The 23,116-nt window shown below is 39.6% G+C and overlaps 1 protein-coding gene across 1 annotated transcript in view; it reads left to right on the top strand.

Annotated features, from left to right (window-relative positions):
- The window catches only part of LOC136864721 (protein FAM135A), a 570,393-nt gene that overhangs the window by 451,258 nt on the left and 96,019 nt on the right, over positions 1-23,116 (top strand). The window contains exons 10-11 of the mRNA XM_068226397.1: positions 5,891-6,046; positions 9,752-10,019. Coding sequence (XP_068082498.1) covers positions 5,891-6,046; positions 9,752-10,019 — 424 coding nt within the window. The remainder of the gene's footprint in view (positions 1-5,890; positions 6,047-9,751; positions 10,020-23,116) is intronic.

The following is a 23,116-nucleotide window of genomic DNA, read 5'->3' as shown; positions in this document are numbered from 1 at the left end:
TGCACATGTTAACATGCCACACTGCTATGGAACCAAGCTCTGCATTCAGGAGAATCATTTTCTTATTTTTACTTCCAGGAAAATGCTGGGACAGTTCCTGTTCGTAGGCCACAGCCGATTCCTTCCTACTCCTTACCCAGTTTCATTAACCATCATTCATTTCATCTTCATTAGCACCTAATTGGCATCAGGAAGGGCATCTGGCTGTAAAAACATGTCATATTATTTACCCCATTTCATCTCCAATCTCATTTCAGGATATGGGACTGAGGGGTAGACATACAATTGGGTTTGTACTAGTATGTGTAGTTATAATTGATTGGATTCAGAATTGGGGAAAAAGTCAATTGTGTCTTATATATTAGGTCTTATCATAGCATTTGCATGGAGGATTTACTGGAAAACTTTTTTTTTTTTTGCTAGGGGCTTTACGTCGCACCGACACAGATAGGTCTTATGGCGATGATGGGATAGGAAAGGCCTAGGAGTTGGAAGGAAGCGGCCGTGGCCTTAATTAAGGTACAGCCCCAGCATTTGCCTGGGGTGAAAATGGGAAACCACGGAAAACCATCTTCAGGGCTGCCGATAGTGGGATTCGAACCTACTATCTCCCGGATGCAAGCTCACAGCCACGTGCCTCTACGCGCACGGCCAACTCGCCCGGTACTGGAAAACTATGGGAAAAAAGCTAGCATAGCTGAGTGTAAAATTTTAACCTACTTCTCTACTCCATTATGTTACACTAGTCTGGGAGCACCACATTTCCATCCTTAAAATTAATGCTAAATTTGTGTCTGAGTTAGAAATTAAACCCCAGCCATCTGGATGGGAAGCTACTACAGTATGCTAACCCTCATCAAGACCTCTAATTGCAGATCCAAAGAAAACCAGGGTTAAACTCTGGAACTGTAAATTAGCTGCCCCCTGGCTATGAAGATCCCTTTTTATCATTGAGCTATACTAATTACTGCTGTCAGTTTTTCTTGAATATGGGCCATTTTTCTTTTCCATGCTTCCACATTGGATGTAGGGATGTTTTTTGCAACACATTGTTGCATGCAGTTTTTACATATTCGTAATAAATTGTACATGATCATGCCAACCTTTATTTAACCTCTAAAAATGTTACTTTTAACTACTTGCAGATTTGATGAAATTATTTTTTAACTCTTGGTGTTAAACAAATAACATTTAGAAAACTTAAACATTATTGTGCACATTGAACTACATGTGCCAGGCATATAATGCAGATCATTTTATTGTTCAGAATTGTTAACATCCATGCTGCTTTACCATGGTGTAGTAATACACTGACTGACAGAGCAAATGCAACACCAAGAAGGAGTGGTCAGAACTTTATGCCAATTGCAGGGTAGACTGACGTCACTGAGGTATGCTCATGATGTGAAATGCGCCGCTGTGCTGCGCACGTAGCGAACGATAAATGGGACACGGCGTTGGTGAATGGCCCACTTCGTACCGTGATTTCTCAGCCGACAGTCATTGTAGAACGTGTTGTCGTGTGCCACAGGACACTGTATAGCTAAGAATGCCAGGCCGCCGTCAACGGAGGCATTTCCAGCAGACAGACGACTTTACGAGGGGTATGGTGATCGGGCTGAGAAGGGCAGGTTGGTCGCTTCGTCAAATCGCAGCCGATACCCATAGGGATGTGTCCACGGTGCAGCGCCTGTGGCGAAGATGGTTGGCGCAGGGACATGTGGCACATGCGAGGGGTCCAGGCGCAGCCCGAGTGACGTCAGCACGCGAGGATCGGCGCATCCGCCGCCAAGCGGTGGCAGCCCCGCACGCCATGTCAACCGCCATTCTTCAGCGTGTGCAAGACACCCTGGCTGTTCCAATATCGACCAGAACAATTTCCCATCGATTGGTTGAAGGAGGCCTGCACTCCCGGCGTCCGCTCAGAAGACTACCATTGACTCCACAGCATAGACGTGCACGCCTGGCATGGTGCCGGGCTAGAGCGACTTGGATGAGGGAATGGCGGAACGTCGTGTTCTCCGATGAGTCACGCTTCTGTTCTGTCAGTGATAGTCACCGCAGACGAGTGTGGCGTCGGCGTGGAGAAAGGTCAAATCCGGCAGTAACTGTGGAGCGCCCTACCGCTAGACAACGCGGCATCATGGTTTGGGGCGCTATTGCGTATGATTCCACGTCACCTCTAGTGCGTATTCAAGGCACGTTAAATGCCCACCGCTACGTGCAGCATGTGCTGCGGCTGGTGGCACTCCCGTACCTTCAGGGGCTGCCCAATGCTCTGTTTCAGCAGGATAATGCCCGCCCACACACTGCTCGCATCTCCCAACAGGCTCTACGAGGTGTACAGATGCTTCCGTGGCCAGCGTACTCTCCGGATCTCTCACCAATCGAACACGTGTGGGATCTCATTGGACGCCGTTTGCAAACTCTACCCCAGCCTCGTACGGACGACCAATTGTGGCAAATGGTTGACAGAGAATGGAGAACCATCCCTCAGGACACTATCCGCACTCTTATTGACTCTGTACCTCGACGTGTTTCTGCGTGCATCGCCGCTCGCGGTGGTCCTACATCCTACTGAGTCGATGCCGTGCGCATTGTGTAACCTGCATATCGGTTTGAAATAAACATCAATTATTCGTCCGTGCCGTCTCTGTTTTTTCCCCAACTTTCATCCCTTTCGAACCACTCCTTCTTGGTGTTGCATTTGCTCTGTCAGTCAGTGTATTTCATCTCTTCGTAATAGTTAAAGATAGTGAATATTGATTTTCACTTGGATGAACAACAATTAGGGGTGCATGAAATGAAACAATTTTTGCCCAGTGCTTTAATATTGTAAGATTGTACACCAGATTTTTTTATTTTTTTTCATTGAGCTATACTAATTTCTGCTGCATAACATCTAGGATGTGCACAGTCACATTCAGCATTGTAATTATTTCCAAAGTTAAACTTATGCTATTGGAGAAGAACATTAAAATGTGCAAATTTTCAAATTTAATGCCGTTGGTCAGAAGGTCCCGTGAATAATGCATAGCACATTTGTTTGCCTAATTCCAATCAATTGTTCCATTTGACAAGAGCTGGGATGTGGGTTTACTGCTAATGGTTTGTCATGCTCATACTTTTCATCTGCTTTCATGGGAAGAAGCTTCCAGTCTAGCAATGTTTCTGGACAAGATTAGTGTAGTTGAAACGGGTTGAATGATGTCAATTGTCGGCAGCCCTGAAAATGGTTTTTCATGGTTTCCCATTTTCACATCAGGTAAATGCCTTAATTAAGGCCATGACCACTTCCTTCCCATTTCTAGCTCTTTCCTACCTCCTCACTACCGAAAACCTATCTTCGTTAGTGCGACGTTAAAGCCACTAGTCATAAATATTGTAAAGTATTCCTAGCTTGTATATGATAGTCATGTATAATTTGAGCATTCAAAGACAAGAATTTTATCAGTCTGTGCTAGCTGATCTCACAGACATTTTCAGAATGTGAAATTTGTTCATTCTACTGGGGTGAACGTAAGTTTAATCAAGCCAAAAAAGTTAGTTCTGGAACTGAACTTAAATATCAGCAATTTAATTGCCACATACACATTGGACACTTTTCAGGTTTTGCCAGAGTTCTTTCCTGACACTCTGTTGGTATGTCACATACAGTGCATTTCAACAGTTTCTTTGTCAGTTTGAATTTTATGTAAAGTTAAACATCTGAGTAAAGCACTTTAAAGTAATTTTCCTGGAATCTGTAGGTGATGTTATTTGTAAGAATGACTGTGCCCAATACCCTTCTGCCTCTCAGTGTGCTACTGCCATTAAGCATTTTATGCTTCCGTTTTTGCTTTGTATTGTTGCCATGAGATCCCAACTAGCATTTCTTATGTTTCCTTTGAAATTTTCTTTCTTTTATGCTTGATGATTTTTTATGTTTAGCTGCTGTTAATTTAATTAGTAATGTAACTGCAGAATACTTTGCTCATGCAGTGGAATGCATGTTAGTGTATTTTACAGTAGCATATGTAAATACTCAGTAATATGAAATGGAGGAAATTGGTTGTGCATCCCACCCAGATGGCGATGGTTATAATGTAAAACTGTAATCACGTGTTAACAATTCTAACTAGAGTTTATATTTGTATGTATATCCACATCAAACATTAGCTGCTAGACATAAGAGGTTTGAAGAATATTTCAAAATGAATAATAAATTGTAATAATTACCAGTAGCGTAGCCAGGATCGACCAATGGAGGAGAGTTATAGTTACAAAATTATGATAGAACACAATGAAGGTGCTTGTGTGTGTGTGGTGCACGCATGCATGAGTGTCCTTATAAGAACACTGATACAAGTGGATTATGTTGATATTCAGATTGCAGTACACAACAAAATCTTACATTAAAATACAGAACAAGAACAATACGATCAAGGTCAACAATTTTACAGCGAACGGTGCGTTCAGTTTACAATATAAAATCCAACTTTTGAGGCTTCTGAGAAAATAGATTCAACAGATCTGTTGATTCTACAATTATGTCTCTAAATGTTTTTATTTTATTTTATTGTTTATTGTCAGTTTCTCTTTATTTCTTTTTTTAAAATTTCCATGGGGGTAGGGGGTTCTAACCCCAAGTAACACCCCTTTGGCTACGCCTCTGGTAATTACAACAAACATTTATTAATACAGTAAATTTGTAGATCTTATAAGCTTCCTGACAGTTCTGAGTAACCTATAACAGCAGCAACAACAATAAGGTTAAAATGTTACAGACATTCAGAAATCATTTTTATGAATTATACTTAGACTACTTTTCAGTAATTCATGTTTAGTGGATATCAAGAAAGTGTGTACGGAATAATGATTTGTATAAGATGGGGTAAAAATTGTTGGGCAATGCCAAGGATTACATTTGAAAGTGAGTAAGAGGGGTGCATGGTAGAGAGAAGTCCTGCATCACTTTTGTGAATACATGTTATTACATAGTTAATGCAATACCATCTACCATGATGTATGAATTAGGGCACAGAAGAATTCCAAACAACTTGAACAATTTTAAAAGTCAGTTTAGAAATTTGAAGAATAACTTGACGGTGAATTTGAAACTACTTTACAGACTACATTATTGCCGTAATGTGTACAAAGAAATTATTATTATTGCGAAGTTGAAGCGAAGTCGTCTCCGTACAGGCCATTCAGGCCCTTGGAGGGGTGGAAGGTAAAGACTTCCACTATCCGTAATCTCAGCACTTGATGGGGTAGAGTGGTTAGCTCTACGCCTGGCTGCCTTTGCCCCCAGGAATTAACCTGGTACTCATTTTTGGTGTAGGCTGAGTGAACTGCAGGGCCATGTGCACCTCCGGAAGTGGAAATCTTGTTTCTTAAATTTTACGACTTCCTGATAGGGATTCGAACCCACGTCCTTCTGGGCGAACCAAGCACACCTTTACCGCCTCGGCCAGGCAGCCCCATTATTATTATTATTATTATTATTATTATTATTATTATTATTATTATTATTATTATTATTATTATTATTATTATTATTATTATTTGAATTTACAACAATAAATGTTTGTTTTATAAACTAGTATTAATTTTATTATCTTGTTTGATTTTATTTAAAATAACTTAATTCCAGTAAAATATAATTAAGATTGGAACTGATGGAGCTAATCTTTACTCTTGCTCTCTCCCTCTAAATTATGTACATACATACATACATACATACATACATACATACATACATACATACATACATACATACATACATACATACATACATACATACATACATACATACATACATACATACATACATACATACATACATACATACATACAGATATTTATATAAAGTACATTAACATAATGTTTCATATTTTTGTTGTTTTAGTTGGTGGAGGTGGAGGAGGAGTTTGTGGCCCTGGCAAACAGTGATATAGCCCAGCTGTGTGCTGAGAACATCCTATTGTGGCAGCAGTTCTTGGAGGCTTTCACCTGCAAGGATCCTGTGCATCAGCATCTTGCAAGACATCATCACCACCTGAGGGTTAGTCTTTCAATAAAATATCAATTAATTATGTTCAAGATTTTCAGGAGTGTGTGTATGCTAATGTGTAAAACAGCTGTCTGCATTGGAGGAATGTGTGACCATTCCAGTGTGTGTCAGTATAAATCTGCAAATTGCCTTTCATTTTCCTTGGCTGAGTAGCTTTTGTGATAGAGTCCTGGCTTTCTGAGCCAATATTCAAAGGTTTGATCCTGACTCAGTCCAGTGGTGTTTGAAGTTGCTCAAATATGATAGTTTGTTCTGTGGACTACTTGTAGCACTATAATTATTACTCCAATAAAAGGGAAATGCAGTGGGTCCAATATGTGTATAAATTCCTCCATTTATGACCAGGTTTGTTGAAGGTGCCACTATTGGTATCTGTGAATGATTATCCAACCACCACTCTATGATGGAGACTTGCACATACACTAGTCCTATTGTTCTTTCTGACATTTTTCTAGCAATAAGTATTTAAGTCTCTTGGTGTAAGGATTGGGTAGTTGGGAGCTATACATACATACATACATACATACATACATACATACATACATACATACATACATACATACATACATACATACATACATACATACATACATACATACATACATACATACATACATACATACATACATACATACATACATACATACATACATACATACATACATACATACATACATACATACATACATACATACATACATACATACATACATACATACATACATACATACATACATACATACATACATACATACATACATACATACATACATACATACATACATACATACATACATACATACATACATACATACATACATACATACATACATACATACATACATACATACATACATACATACATACATACATACATACATACATACATACATACATACATACATACATACATACATACATACATACATACATACATACATACATACATACATACATACATACATACATACATACATACATACATACATACATACATACATACATACATACATACATACATACATACATACATACATACATACATACATACATACATACATACATACATACATACATACATACATACATACATACATACATACATACATACATACATACATACATACATACATACATACATACATACATACATACATACATACATACATACATACATACGAGAATGCCATAATACAGTTGCAATAGTAATCTAATTTTCAAAGGGTATGTTTATTATACAGGAGCCTCCGTGGCTCAGACGGCAGCGCGTCGGCCTCTCACTGCTGGATACCGTGGGTCAAATCCCGGTCACTCCATGTGAGATTTGTGCTGGACAAAGCGGAGGTACTCCGGTTTTCCCTGTAATCTTTCATTCCAGCAACACTCTCCATTATCATTTCATAGCATCTATCAGTCATTAATAAATCACTAGGGGAGTGGCGACCCCATCGTACTAATAGCCTATATATGATTCATTCATTACATCCCTGACCCGGTCAAAGACTGGAAAACAGGTTGTAGGTTTTCATTTTCATTTTTATTATACAGTAGTGAAAATATTAACATTGCACTATCACACCTAGAAGAGCCAGCACTGCAGTCTAAGGGAGTGAGCCTACCTTGATGTAAGGTTTTTTTGAGGTCTTCTTAGCCTACATAAGAACAATTGAGGAACTATCTGACGGTGAGATAGAGGCTCTATTTTAGAAACCTGTTAGATAATTATAAATACAAAGGTAGTGATTATTAATCAGATAAAAGGAAAAAATAATTGTTTTGGATTTTAGATTACAACTGTATAAATTCTTTAATTAATTTATGATGCTATTTATTGAAGGTGCCACTAATGCTATCATCATCCTGACTTTCTAATCTGTGGCCTTCTGGCTGAGCAGTAGTCACTTGGTAGGCCAAGGACCAGCATGGCTGTAGCGCTGTAGGGTTTGTATTATTGTTATCATGCATAGAAGAAATGCAGAATAAAACAGTAGAAGGAATGTCCACCTCTGGTTTATAAAGTTCCTGTTCATTTCTGGACATCACATAGGGGGCTCCATCATCAATCCTAATTCTTCTACATCCATTTCTTCTCAAACCTAATGAACTTTTTTCTGCTTTGTGGCTTCCTCAGGAGGGTGGGCGTCAATACCCAATCTGTGACCATCTAGACAGATTCCATAAACGGATGTTGGCAATCACATATTGCAATTCTTCTCTAGCCAGCTCAGTGGCTCAGACGGTTGAGGCGCTGGCCTTCTGAACCCAATTTGGCAGGTTTGATCCTGGCTCAGTCTGGTGGTGTTTGAAGGTGCTCAAATACGTCAGCCTCGTGTTGGTGTATTTACTGGCACGTAAAAGAACTCCTAATGGACAAAATTCCGGCACCTTGGCGTCTCCAAGAACTGTCAGAAGTAGTTGGTGGGACCTAAAATATAAGAAACATTACAATTATTGTTCCCTGAAAATTGTTATCCGTGGTTTCCCATTTTCACACCAGGCTAATGCTGGGGCTGTACCTTAATTAAGGCCACAGCTGCTTCCTTCCCACTCCTAGGCCTTTCTTATCCCATCGTCGCCATAAGACCTATCTGTGTCGGTGCGACGTACAGCAAGTAGCAAAAAAAAATTATTGTTGCAATTCTATGCGATTAGTTGCTGTCTTTCGACATTTAGTTTATGGTGCATACTCACAATATTCTCTTGAACCCTTTACATCTTTTGCCTCTGACCTTCCCTTCTGTGAAAGAACTGTGGATGGTAAAATTGGGAACTGCTCAAGATATGTCCCAGGTTACTCCTTTTAACTGTAACTCTCTGTTCATGATCCTAAATGCATTCATTGAGATTTGAACCACAGCTGCTGTGGAGAGAAGTTATTGATGATATCACTCAGCTACTATGCCTTGCACATATACAGTCCTGAGAATATTACTCAACTGCTCCTTTCTCTGCAAGGGTGTATCAGTCAACACCATCATAGACTCCATTGGGTCAATTGCTATGTACAATAGCTCTTCATTTCCATCGAGATCCTGATGAATTTGCTGCCACTACTGCCCTTGTTTTTCCATATCTTTAATCAAGGTACCTTATTTTTAGTCTACCCTTCCATTTTTGCCTTCGATCACTGTTTCCAGCAATTTTCTGGCAGTTCTGTGTAGTTTCAGCAGTTTTAAATGGCTAAACCACCCATGCCTGACTTTTGACAGGGTTTTACTTGGACTTGTCTTGTTGTTGCATTTTGAATTTGCTCTTTAATTTACTTTTTTAAAATTATTATTATTTTTTATTATTCAGTCCTTCAATATAGTCTTAACTTTGTAGCAGAGTTGGAACAAAAACCTATGCCACATGGATGGGGAAACTATTACAGTACACTAACGCTAATGCACAGTGACAGTTGACAAACAAAAGATTGTATGAATTTAAGACTCTGAATGCTTTAGTTTATAGATAAGCTTTATTTATTGAGTTCCATAAAGTCTCTACTTGTGTCTATGTTAGGGTGCTATTATTGGTCTTGGGAAGTTGTTACAGAGAGATGTTATAACTTCTGACTTCAGTTCTTCATTAATGGTAAATTTGGCCCATGAGCACTCAAAAAGATCTATCCTTCCTGAATCTTAAGTTTTACATGTGATTAAAATTATGTATGGGGTATAGTGATATTGAGTACTTGATTGTTGCCTTTTCTAGGTGAAACGGTTTGCTGAAGCCTTTTTTGTGCTGGACAATCCTCGCCAATCAGCAGCTGGCTGCTACGACGCAAATTATCAGAATTATTTGGCTGTGTCGGAGATGGTACGTCGATCGCGGTACTTAGCCACTCTTCCTCCCCTTCCTGTGCAGTGTACAGAATTGGATGGGGATATTACAACCCTCCCCATCATCTTCGAGGACCAGTATCAGGATATGGCAGAGTTCGCTCGACGACGCAGCGTGGCTGGTCGCAAAGCAGGAAGTGGTATGATTCATTGACATACTGGTAGTAAGAAAATATTTTTACATTTTGTATAGTGAAACCATGGTTCATGGTGTGGGTCACTGTAGTCACGTCCTAGTTCATGAACCATGGGCAATGGCTGAGTGGCCTAGTAAGTGGTCCTGAGAGTCGGAATACCAGTTCCTATGGAATGGGAGTGGGCATCTGAGTCATGGCCATCTTTGTGCTCAGACGGCTAGGATTATACAATCCACTGGTGGTCCCTAACCCACTAGAGGAGTGTGTGTAAGTAGGGTAACATCCTGCTTCATGAATTTACCGAGCTCAGAACATTTTAAACAATCCTCAGACCTATGGGAGTAACAAAGTCCCACTCCTATTTGACAGGTGAGAGACTCCTAGGAAACAACTTGGCGAACTAAATGGAATTCGATTGGGAGCTATCTGTATTAATGGGGCTTATGGAAGAAAGAAAGTAGAACCGGCTGAGTCAGCAAAGAGGTTGCATCTTGATGTGCTAGGAGTAAGTGATATTCGGGTAAGGGGAGATAATGAGGAAGAGATAGGAGATTATAAAGTATACTTGACGAGTGTTAGAAAGGGAAGGGCAGAGTATGGGATAGGGCTATTTATCAGGAATACCATTCCACCCTACATAGTTTCTGTTAGGCACATAAATGAGTGAATGATGTGGGTAAATTTGGCAGTTGGAGGAATTAGGATGAGAATTGTCTCAGTGTATTCACTATGTGAAGGTGCAGATGAGGATGAAGTTGACAAGTTTAGTGAAGCAGTGAGTGACATCATAGTCAGGGTCAACAGCAAGCATAGGATAGTGCTAGTGGGCGATTTCAGTATGAGAGTTGGAAATAGAATTGAAGGATATGAAAGGGTGATTGGTAAATGTGGCGAAGATATGGAAGCTAATGGAAATGGGAAGCGTTTGCTGGACTTCTGTTCTAGTATGCGTTTAGCAGTTACAAATACATTCTTCAAGCATAAGGCTATTCACCATTACACATGGGAGGCTAGGGTTTCCAGATCCATAATAGACTATATCTTAACCGACTTCAAATTCAGGAAGTCTCTTAGGAATGTACAAGATTTCCAGGGATTTTTCGATGATACTTACCACTATATGATCTGTAGTGATCTAGCTCTGGGCCTAGGATAGAGAAAGTGAAATCAGTCTGCAAAGGAATAAGGGTAGAAAATCTCCAGGACAAGGAAATTAGACAGAAGTTCATGGATATGATTAGTGAGAAGTTTCGAACAGTGGACAGTAAGCAGGTTCAGGATATAGAAAGAGAATGGGTGGCATACAAGGATGCTGTATTAGAAACAGCAAGGGAATGCCTAGGAACAACTCTGTGTAAAGATGGGAAAAGGCGAACATCTTGGTGTAATGATGAAGTAAGAGCTGCTTGTAAATGTAAAAAGAAGGCCTATCAGAAATGGCTCCAAACAAGGGCTGATGCAGACAGGGAATTGTACATAGATGAAAGAAACAGAGCGAAACAAATAGTTGTTGAATCCAAAAAACCAGTCGGGGGAAGTTTCTGGTTATAACCTGCAAAAGCTAGGTCAAGCAGCAGGGAAACCTTTCTGGACAGTAATAAAGAATCTTAGGAAGGGAGGGAAAAATGAAATGAACAATGTTTTGAGTAATTCAGGTGAACTGATAATAGATCCCAAGGAATCACTGGAGAGGTGGTGGGAATATTTTGAACATCTTCTCATCGTAAAAGGAAGTCATCCTGGTGATGTTGTGAACAGGCAGACTCATGGGGAGGAGGAAAATGATGTTGGTGAAATTATGCTTGAGGAAGTGGAAAGGATGGTAAATAAACTCCATTGTCATAAAGTAGCAGGAATAGATGAAATTAGATCTGAAATGGTGAAGTATAGTGGGAAGGCAGGGATGAAATGGCTTCATAGTGTAGTAACATTAGCATGGAGTGTTGGTAAGGTACCTTCAGATTGGACAAGAGCAGTAATTGCACCTATCTATAAGCAAGGGAACAAGAAGGATTGCAACAACTATCGAGGTATCTCATTGATTAGTATACCAGGCAAAGTATTCACTGGAATTTTGGAAGGAAGGGTGCGATCAGTCGTTGAGAGGAAATTGGATGAAAACCAGTGTGGTTTCAGACCACAGAGAGGCTGTCAGGATCAGATTTTCAGTATGCGCCAGGTAATTGAAAAATGCTACAAGAGGACTAGACAGCTGTGTTTACGTTTCGTAGATCTAGAGAAAGCATATGACGGGGTACCAAGGGACAAGGTGTTCGCCATACTGGGGACCATGGAATTAAAGGTAGATTATTAAAATCAATCAAAGGCATTTATGTTGACAATTGGGCTTCTGTGAGAATTGATGGTAGAATGAGTTCTTGGTTCAGGGTTAGACAAGGCTCTAATCTTTAACCTTTGCTGTTCGTAGTTTACATGGATCATCTGCTGAAAGGTATAAAAAGGCAGGGAGGGATTCGGTTAGGTGGAAATGTAGTAAGCAGTCTTGGCATATGCTGACGACTTGGTCTTAATGGCAGATTGTGCCGAAAGCCTGCAGTCTAATATCTTGGAACTTGAAAATAGGTGCAATGAGTAGGGTATGAAAATTAGCCTTTTGAAGACTAAATTGATGTCAGTAGGAACGAAATTCAACAGAAATGATTATCAGATTCAGTGGCGACTCGTGACAAAATTTTTAGGGGGTTCATAACAATATTTTTGTTCATGTCTCAAGTCAGCAAAAAAGTAACATAGGTACATAAATCATTTCACTAACAGTTCCTTGTATGGTTCCTTCTGCACAAATAATTTGGTAGAACCCCTGTAACTGAGGATAAATTTTATACAAGACTAATCTGTTAGTGTAGAACAAAAGTAAAATTCATAATAACTTTACGAGGATGGTTTGAAAAGTTCTCGGAATCACAGCTAGATGTCAGTGCTAGAGCAACGAGGTTCCCGCACAATAATCACACATCCTTTGTGAGTGAACACGTGGCGCGTCAGTGCTCTAGCTGCAGGAGTGTGGTAGTGACAACTCTTTGTTGTTGTTCCCGCCTAGTGATTTGTGACAATGGAAAAAACTGAGATTCGAGCAGTGATTAAATACTTTGTAAAGAAAGGTATGAAAGCAAAGGAAATTCATGCCGACTTTCAGAACACACTGGGGGACTCTGCTCCTTCATTTTCAACTCTTGCCAAGTGGACCAGCAAGTTTAAATTTGGTCAGGAGAGCTTGGATGATGATCCGCGTAGTGGACGGCCAAAAAGTGTTACGACCCCAGAATTTATCGCAAAAGTGCATAAAATGTTCATGGAGGATCGTCGACTGAAAGAGCGGCAGATTGCTGAAGCTGTACGGATGTCTTCTGAATGGGTATATTATATTTTAACCGAACAATTGGGTATGAAAAATTATCCGCAAGATGGATGCCGCAGCTCTTGACATTGGACAATAAACGCACCAGATTGGAAATGTCCGAACAAAGTCTGGCCTTTTTTCAGTGCAACCAACAAGATTTTTGGCGCCGTTTTGTGACTACAGATGAAACTTGGGTCCACTACTATACCCCAGAGACAAAACAGCAGTCAAAGCAGTGGAAACATGCTGATTCACCACCACCAAAGAAAGCAAAGGCAGTGCGTTCGGCCGGAAAGGTCATGGTCTCGGTTTTCTGGGATGCAAAAGGCATTCTGCTGATAGATTATCTTCCTACTGGCCAAACAATTATGGGGCAATACTATGTAAACCTCCTAGACCAACTACAGGAAGGGATACACGAAACAAGGCCTGGTTTGGCAACGAAAAAGGTCATCTTTCATCAGGACAACGCTCCGCCGCACACAAGTGTTATTGCCATGGCAAAACTTCATGACCTGGGGTACGAATTGTTGCCACATCCACCTTTAATCACCTGATTTGGCACCATCAGACTTTTATCTATTCCCCAAGCTGAAACTTTTCCTCGGTGTACGGAGATTTTGAACAAGGGAAGAACTGACAGCCGAATTGGAGAGGTATTCTGCAGGCCTGGAGGAATCTCATTTTCGAGATGGAATCAAGGCATTGGAACATCGCTGGACCAAATGCATTAGTCTACAGGGAGACTATGTTGAAAAATAAAAGCAGTTCCACCGAGGTAAGATACTTAATTCTAGTACATTCCAAGAACTTTTCAAACCACCTACGTACTACACTGCAAATATTGGAGGATGTGAGCATTATTCTTGGTTTTTAAACAGCATGAAGTTCACCTGGGTGTTAGTGCAGAACCAAACCAAACTCCATGGCCTACCAAGCGACTGCTGTTCAGCTTGGTGGTCTGCAGGTTACGAGGTGTCGTGTGGTTAGCACGACGTATCCTCTCGGCCATTTTTCTTTACAGATAACACAGATAACTTGACATCCGAATATCAGTGATTCTTGATTAACTCTAAGAACTGTATCCGATTCCAGCCTCAGTAAATGTAATATTTGAAAATAACCCCCTTAACCCCAAAACTGTACCATATGTATATATCTTAACATTAAGTAATTTTAGAATAGTGGTATCATGTTTATTTAATGGCATTCTTGTTTAATTTTAATTTCAGTAGTATTTATTCTGTACAGTCGCTATTAAGTAGGTTCTTTAGCAGCTGAAGATGACCTATTTACGGGTCGAAACCGGTACTGTTTTTATGTAAATAATATTGACACTATGTAAAATAAAGTATTGATTAGGTGGAGAACTCATCCTTCATACTTGTACTTGAACTATCAATACGGACCATGAAACTAATAGATTACAGTTGATTAATCTGGACAGTATATACCTATTTGCATCGATTTGCTGATTATGTTTCTTAATCGATTCACAGTAAGTGGAATCCAGCTGCGTGGTGATATAGACATGGCCTAGCATAGAGAATTCAATACTCGTGTTTTTGTGTACATGATAATTTTTATGTTTATTTATTTTTTCACTCAAATAAGCAAGGTCTGTGCACCCAGCTGAATTCCATACACTTCTTTGTTGAACAATAAACAGGGCAAACAAAAAAGCGCATTCCTAGATCTACATCCACAGAGCCACTTGCGTGTTTGGTACACTTCTCTCTTAAACTTATGCCAATACTCACGTTTGTCAGTTTTGTGACTTTTTCGATAATCATATCTAGTCTGTCCGATCCAAGCCTTTTAATTTCTAACTTATCCTGATAGGTTAGTATTTCACTGGTTAAAATTACCTGAACCGAATTCATTTCCTCGTACACAAAGAATACCATGGTCACAAACCATACAAACACAGAAGCAAAACACAACACACAAATTGATTTCACTTGAAAAGATTTTCCAGTCATACGGTAAAGCAAACTTCTTCCCACGATTACAAACACCTGTTGACAATGAGCTAGAAAATGCCTGTTCAGAATTACTAGCAAAATATGCCGGTAATGTAATGCAGTAGTAGCTCCTGGGAGGCTGTGGCTAACTGTAATAGGGAAGGTTGTGGACCCTTGTGGTCAACTGTAATACTGCCACTGGGTTGAGGGTGGCTCTAGACGGCAAGGCATGTACCTTACCGTGCTCCTCGCTAATGGGAATATCAGTGCGTAAACCATGACGTCATCTGCTTTGCGCATGCGTATAGTCTTCAGCACAATAGCGCATTATCCAGTGTGCTCGCTGCACTGTCAGTCAAAACGAACTACTGTCGGTGTAACGGAGCTGCGATATAAGTCAAATGATTTCGATCAATTGTCGAAATCAGGTCGAAAGAAAGGGAAGTTATAAATTATCCATGAATGTGTGAATATGTATTAACATTGGGTGTTCACGTGCTCCCGTGCTCCTGAGAGCCCACCACCACTGGTCAGATTGGTGATTCAAAGCTGGAACAGGTAGATAATTTCAAGTATTTAGGTTGTGCGTTCTCCCAGGATGGTATATAGTAAGTGAGATTGAATCAAGGTGTAGTAAAGCTGATGCAGTGAGCTCGCAGTTGCGATCAACAGTATTCTGTAAGAAGGAAGTCAGCTCCCAGATGAAACTATCTTTACATCAGTCTGTTTCCAAACCAACTTTGCTTTACGGGAGCGAAAGCTGGGTGGACTCAGGATATCTTATTCATAAGTTAGAAGTAACAGACATGAAAGTAGCGAGAATGATTGCTGATACAAACAGGTGGGAACATTTTTTTTTTTCGCAAGTTGCTTTATGTCACACTGACACAGATAGGTCTTATGGCGACGATGGGACAGGAAGGGGCTAGGAGTGGGAAGGAAGTAACTGTGGCCTTAATTAAGGTACAGCCCCAGCATTTGCCTAGTGTGAAAATGGGAAACCACGGAAAACCATCTTCAGGGTTGCCGACAGTGGGGTTTGAATCCACTATCTCCCGAATACTGGGCACTGGCCGCACTTAAGCAACTGCAGCTGTCGAGCTCGGTTGTGGGAACAATGGCAGGAGGGTACTCGGAATAATAAGATAAAGGCTAAGTTAAGAATGAACTCAATGGATGAAGCTGTAGGCATAAACCAGCTTCGGTTGTGGAATCATGTGAGGCGAATGGAGGAGTATAGGTTACCTAGGAGAATAATGGACTTTGTTATGGAGGGTAAGAGAAGTAGGGGGAGACCAAGATGATGATGGTTAGACTTAGTTTCTAACGATTTAAAGAGGGTATAGAACTAAATGAGGCCACAGCACTAGTCGCAAATAGAGGATTGTGGCAACATGTAGTATATTCACAGAAGCTTGCAGACTGAACACTGAAAGGCATAACAGTCTATAATGATAACATATGTGTGTATGTAATGTATAGTGAAACCCTAGTTCATTTAATGACTTAGAATTTGTTAAATTGCACTGTGGAGTGTATAAAACTTTAAGCACGCTTAGGTAATAATTTGCTTAACCATTTTCTTTTAAACATAAATTGCAGTATATTCATGCTTCTTATATATTCAATGCTATTATCAGTAATTTTGGTGTGTGGGAGTATGTTATGGCTGGCCCGACGGTGTAGGAATAGCATGCCTGCCTCTTAGCTGGAAGTGCTGGGTTTGATTACCAGCCAGGTCAGGGATTTTTACCTGGATTTTAGGGCTGGTTCAAGGTCCACTCAGCCTATGCGATTAGAATTGAGGAGCCATCTGATGGTGAGATAGCGGCCCTGGTCTAGAAAGCCAAGAATAATGGCCAAGAGGATTAGTCGTGCCGACCACGCGATACCTTGTAATCTGCTGGCATTCCGGCTGAGCAGTGGTCTCTTGATAGGCCACACCCATTCGGGGCTGTTGCGCTATGGACGTTGGTTTGGTTTGGAAGTATATTTTGTGTAAAGTGTTTGGGGGTTACTTTGTCTCCCTTGTAAAGGAGATGTTTGCTCTTCTGTTGTGAATTCATTTGATTAAGTTTAAAACAAGTTGTCCTGTGATTGCATAAAATAAGTTTCAGAAAGTGGTATAGATCCAAAGAAATGTATTCCTGTTTATGGCCTTATATGTTATTGCTACAAGCCCTTCATATCTTGCATATTAGAGACAATTAAATTTTTCATCTCATCTGATAGTGACAGTTTATGAGAAATATCAATCAGCTTCAAAAATTGAGTAATTGTAATTTAGCCAGTGAGCTAGTGATGTTAGTTCAGAATGAGCTCAATATCAGTCACTGGAAACCATTTATTAATTTTGAGAACAATTTCAATAATAAACTCTCCACAATCTTCCTACATTCATAAATGGAGAATGAAATCAATGTAAGCATCTCTAATCTGATTTTATTAGTGTTCCTTAAGTACAAGGAAAACATCGAATGAACCCCTGTCTGATTTTATGTATGCAGGTACACCCGCAATTAATAGCCGCAGCAGTGATGTGCCGTATACACATACACACTGCACAGTACTACATGAAAACAGCATTTGTACCTCTATGAAGTATTCTGGGAAATAACATATAACAATGAGCTCAAGAAGCCTTGGTCTTCCTGGCCACCTATATCACAACAAATATGTTATAAGCTTGTCACTTTATGCAGCATTTGCCTGTTGGGACAAAATAGAAACTATCAACTCCTAGACACCTTGATCTTGACTGCCATCTGTGCTAAGAGTTTAAACTCAGGAAAGGGGAAGAGATAAAAATTATTGTAATACAGGTGGTCAGAGGCTGAGAAGAAATAGATGTAGAAGAATTGAGATTGATGACGAGTGAGTCGTTGCAAACTATCATCCTCATGATCTGTATTGATGTGACATACAATTGAGAGAAATAAATCGATGATTCCACCTAATCGATACTATTTCTTTGCCTTTGGCAAACTAAAAACTGTAGTACATGTTTTGCCTAGTTACTGGACATCATCAGCTACGTCTTGTTTAGGTATGTTATTTACAAGAATTAAGGACATATTCATCTCTTCTTAATCTTAAAAAGACATTTGAAAACCTTAAAAATAATTAACTTAGCTCAAACTAAGGGAATGTGTTATGGAAAGAGGTGGGGAGGGGAGGAATGGGTGAAACTATCAAATTATTTAAAATTTGTTTTTAATAGTTAAAATAGCCTATAGCTAAAAGAACTTTTAATGTAATATTCAATGTAGTCTTAAAAATTACGTAGTCTTTATGATAGCGTGAGTCTCAGATATTCTGGGAATGTGATGCGTTATCTTCTTATGACACTGGATCTTGTTTGAAATTTTATTTTTTAATGCAAATGCAGTCTAATGCCAAACAACCCTTAAGATTCTCCTATGGAATGCCAACTCCAATGTGGTTATAAATTTTGTGAACTCACGCATAATACAGTATGCGCCAAAATATACAGTACTAGAAATTATATGAGTCTTATTGTCATTACCTTACTTATCGAGATGATAGTGTAAATGTTCAAAATGTGCTCCATTGTGCTGTAGGCAGTGTCCGTAACGATCACGCAGATTTTCCAACATATTCTGGAACATACGTTGCTGCAGAGTCCCGAAGAACGAGACGATCTTCTGACGTAATGCAGGCACAGTTTTGGGTGGATCTGGACAGTTGAAAATTTGCTCCTTTAACATTCCCCACACGTAAGCATCAGGTGGTGTGAGATTGGGGGAATGTGATGGGTAGGGGAACTCAGCCCTGCAGGAAATTACTCGTCCTGGAAAGGTTTCTTGCAGCATAGCCATAGTCTGTCGAGCGGTGTGGCAGGTCGCCCCGTCTTGTTGGAACCACTGTCTATTCATCTGCTTGTTCCTGGCATGACAAAACCTTCTTAGATCCTGAATAAATGGCCTGATCACCATGTTCCTATATCGTTCCTGTTTAACAGTAAGAGGTGCACCATCATCATTCTCTGTGAAATATGGACCTAGCACACCAATTCCTGACACTCCACACCAAATCGTCACACGCACACTATGTAGCGGTTTCTGGACTATAGTGCCTAGCCTCTTGAAACTAAGAAAGCGAGTTGTTTGGCGATTGATAAACCATCCAAGTGAATGTGACTTTCGTCGGAGAACCACACGTTGAACAATAAATCTGCATCCTCGTACACCAAGGCCAAAATCGTGCACACTATTCCACCCTGACATGCCTATCGTGCTCCGTCAATCGTTGCTCAACCCGTATTCGGTAGGGAAATCCACCTACATCTTTAAACAATCGTCGAAGTGACGTAGGGCTGATGTTTAATTTCAGGGCTGTTCGCCAGAGACTTCGCTTTGGAGACTGCAATACCTGATTGAGAACACGCCCATGTTTTTCATTTGTAGACACAGTTACTGGCCTACCAGACCTTCCCTTGCATTGATACAATACACTACCCGTACAATGAAATTTTTTAACAATAGATAGCATAACTGTGTTGCTAGGTGCTGGATTATTGAAGTGTTCACGACATTGTTCCGCCACTAACTTTAAACTCGGCCCACCTTGATAACCGTTTCCATACAAGCGAAAATAATACTCCACTATAAACACTTTTTCCTCTATCGCGAGACCCATTGTCACTTCTAATCACAGTGCACAACGTTCTTTACACAACTAACAATTTAATTTAAACCTAGGAATTTCATTTTTGTCCGTATTGAACTGAGAAAGGATGATAGGAAAACTTAAAACGGTCCACCTTTTCAATACAAAAATGTTATAGATTATTTATAACATGTATTTGTACTTGGAACTAGTTTCAACGCTGGTTTGCGTCATCATCAGCCAAAATGTGGGAATAGGCAAACATGTAGGCATTTATATTACACAAGGCGTTACATTAAACAATACACATCTTACAAGGAGATAAAAACAGGCACGAGTATAGAAACAAATGAATCGTTGAGAAAACAAAAGTTATACATATTAAAAATAACCTTAACCACACATCTTGCAGTGCGAAAGTGTTCTTCTTGAATGATTCCTGAATATAAAACACACGTGCACACATTTCTGAAGAGCCAGCAGGCAGGACAAAGTAAAGTGAAACCTTAAGAGTTCTCATTTTCTATGTTCTGACTAACTAATGAAGCCTCCCTTGAGTTCCTGATAAACATACAAAACAGGAAATTCTCCTTCACTCTCAACAATAGCTATAAAGACCAACTGTAAAATTTCATTTTAAATATTGTGCAGAGACGTGAAAGCATGATTTTGAACATGATATAACTCCTTCATATAACCCAGTTTTTTACAAGGTGTTACATTAAATAATACACATCTTACGAGGAGATAAAAACAGGGACGAATGTAGGAACACATGCATCGTTGAGAAAGCAAAGTTATGCATATTAAAAATAAGCTTAACCACACAACTTGCAGTGCGAAAATATTTGCCTTGAATGATTCCTGAATACAAAACGCACGCGCACACACTTCTAAAGAGCCAGCAGGCGGGGAAAAAGTAAGGTGAAACCTTAAGAGTTCTTCTGAGAAGAGTTCATCATTCTTTCTATGATCTGACTAACTAATGAAGTCTCCCTTGAGTTCCTGATAAACGTACACAACAGGAAATTAAACAATACACATCTTACAAGGAGATGAAAACAGGGAAAGTTATACATATTAAAAATAACCTTAACCACACATCTTGTAGTGCGAAAATATTCGTCTTGAATGATTCCTGAATACAAAACACACGCGCACACATTTCTGAAGAGCCAGCAGGCAGGAAAAAGTAAAGTGAAACCTTAAGAGTTCTTCTGAGAAGAGTTCATCATTTTTTCTATGTTCCGACTAACTAATGAAGTCTCCCTTGAGTTCCTGATAAACATACACAACAGGAAATTCTCCTTCACTCTCAACAATAGCTATAAAGACCAACGGTAAATTTCATTTTAAATATTGTGCAGGGACGTGAAAGCATGATCTTGAATATAATATAACTCCTTCATTTAACCCAATTTTTTATACAAGGTGTTACATTAAACAATACACATCTTACGAGGAGATAAAAACATGGACGAATGTAGAAACAAATGCATTGTTGAGAAAGCAAAAATTATACATATTAAAAATAAGTTTGACCACACAACTTGCAGTGCGAAAATATTTGCCTTGAGTGATTCCTGAATACAAGACTCACGCGCACACGTTTCTAAAGAGCCAGCAGGCAGGAAAAAGTAAAGTGAAACCTTAAGAGTTCTTCTGAGAAGAGTTCATCATTTTTTCTATGTTCCGACTAACTAATGAAGTCTCCCTTGAGTTCCTGATAAACATACACAACAGGAAATTCTCCTTAACTCTCAACAATAGCTATAAAAGACCAACGGTAAATTGTATTTTAAATACTGTGCAGAGATGTGAAAGCATGATCTTGAACATGATATAACTTCTTCATTTAACCACATTTGAAAGTCTCTCTCTATATTACATAGCTTCATTAACACACCATTCTGTAGATGCACAAAATAATCTTGTAATCTTCACAGGTCCGGTATTCAGCTCGACAAGAATATAAAATAGGTATAAAGGAATACGTTGTTGAGAGTTTGGAGGATGACTGTGCCAGTATTTGTGGTGTATTGTTGCAGCGTTACGTGTAGGGTGGGGGCAGGTTTCTATGATGTTTATTGCGGGACATGAGGTGGTAACGCTATGGCGCGGGATGAAGAGGAACAGAGCGTGTTGGATAGTTTAGGTCTGGGGAGCGGCCGTTGTTGGGTTAGGAGGGGAGAGGGGAGGAGCGGTAGGGGAGGAGGAGTGGAAGGAGGGGAAGTATGGAGGGTGATGTGGTGAAAGTGTGTGGCATGACAAAGTATTATGCATAATCTGAAAGACAGATCTGTTTTTCGGGATATTCATGTTTTTGAAAAATTCAATGAGAAAGTCGAATAGGATCTTTGGTTTCTCTGAGATATCATTTAAGTTTAGGTTGGGATTGAAATATTGGTCTAAATGAATATAGAGGTTTTCAGTGACGTCTAAGAAAGAACCTTTGTTTAGAATATCTAATGCCTCAAGATCTTGATTTATTTCAGTAAAGTTGTGCTTAAATTCTTTTATATGTAGGCCGACCGCGGAAAAACGGTTATGTTTTATGGCATTGACATGTTCTGCATATCTGATTTTAAAGCTGCGTCCTGTTTGCCCTAGGTAAGAACTTTTGCAGTCTTGGCAAGAAAACCTATATACACCTGATTTAGAAAAAGGACTACTTTTATTTATTGATGAAGAGTTGTGTAGGATCTCTGTGCTTCTATTGTTAGTACGAAAGGCTATTTGAACGTTGTGTTTTTTAAAAACGTTGGTGACGTTGTAAATTTCTTTATTGAAGGTAAATGTGGAAAACGTGGCTGTGCTAGTATTGTCTTTTATTAGGGTGGTTTTTGGGCGGTGTCTGAATTTATTGATTATTCTTTCAATAAAGGATTCATTATAACCATTGAATTTTGCTATAGAGCGAATGGTGTTCAATTCTTTATTTAAGTTTTTTCTTGACATCGGAATTTTGAATGCTCGGTCTACTAAGCTATTATATGTAGCCGCTTTGTGTGTTTGGGGGTGTAGTGAGTCATTTCTTATAGTAGTGGCCGTTTGAGTGGGCTTTCTATAGATACTATATGTGAACGAAGAGGGGTGCCTATTGATTGTTAGGTCTAGGAAGTGGATGGAGTTGTTTGTCTCTGATT

The sequence above is a fragment of the Anabrus simplex genome, chromosome 2 (genome assembly GCF_040414725.1).
Source record: "Anabrus simplex isolate iqAnaSimp1 chromosome 2, ASM4041472v1, whole genome shotgun sequence".
NCBI lineage: Eukaryota > Metazoa > Arthropoda > Insecta > Orthoptera > Tettigoniidae > Anabrus > Anabrus simplex.
This window is presented reverse-complemented; position numbering and strand designations above follow the sequence as displayed.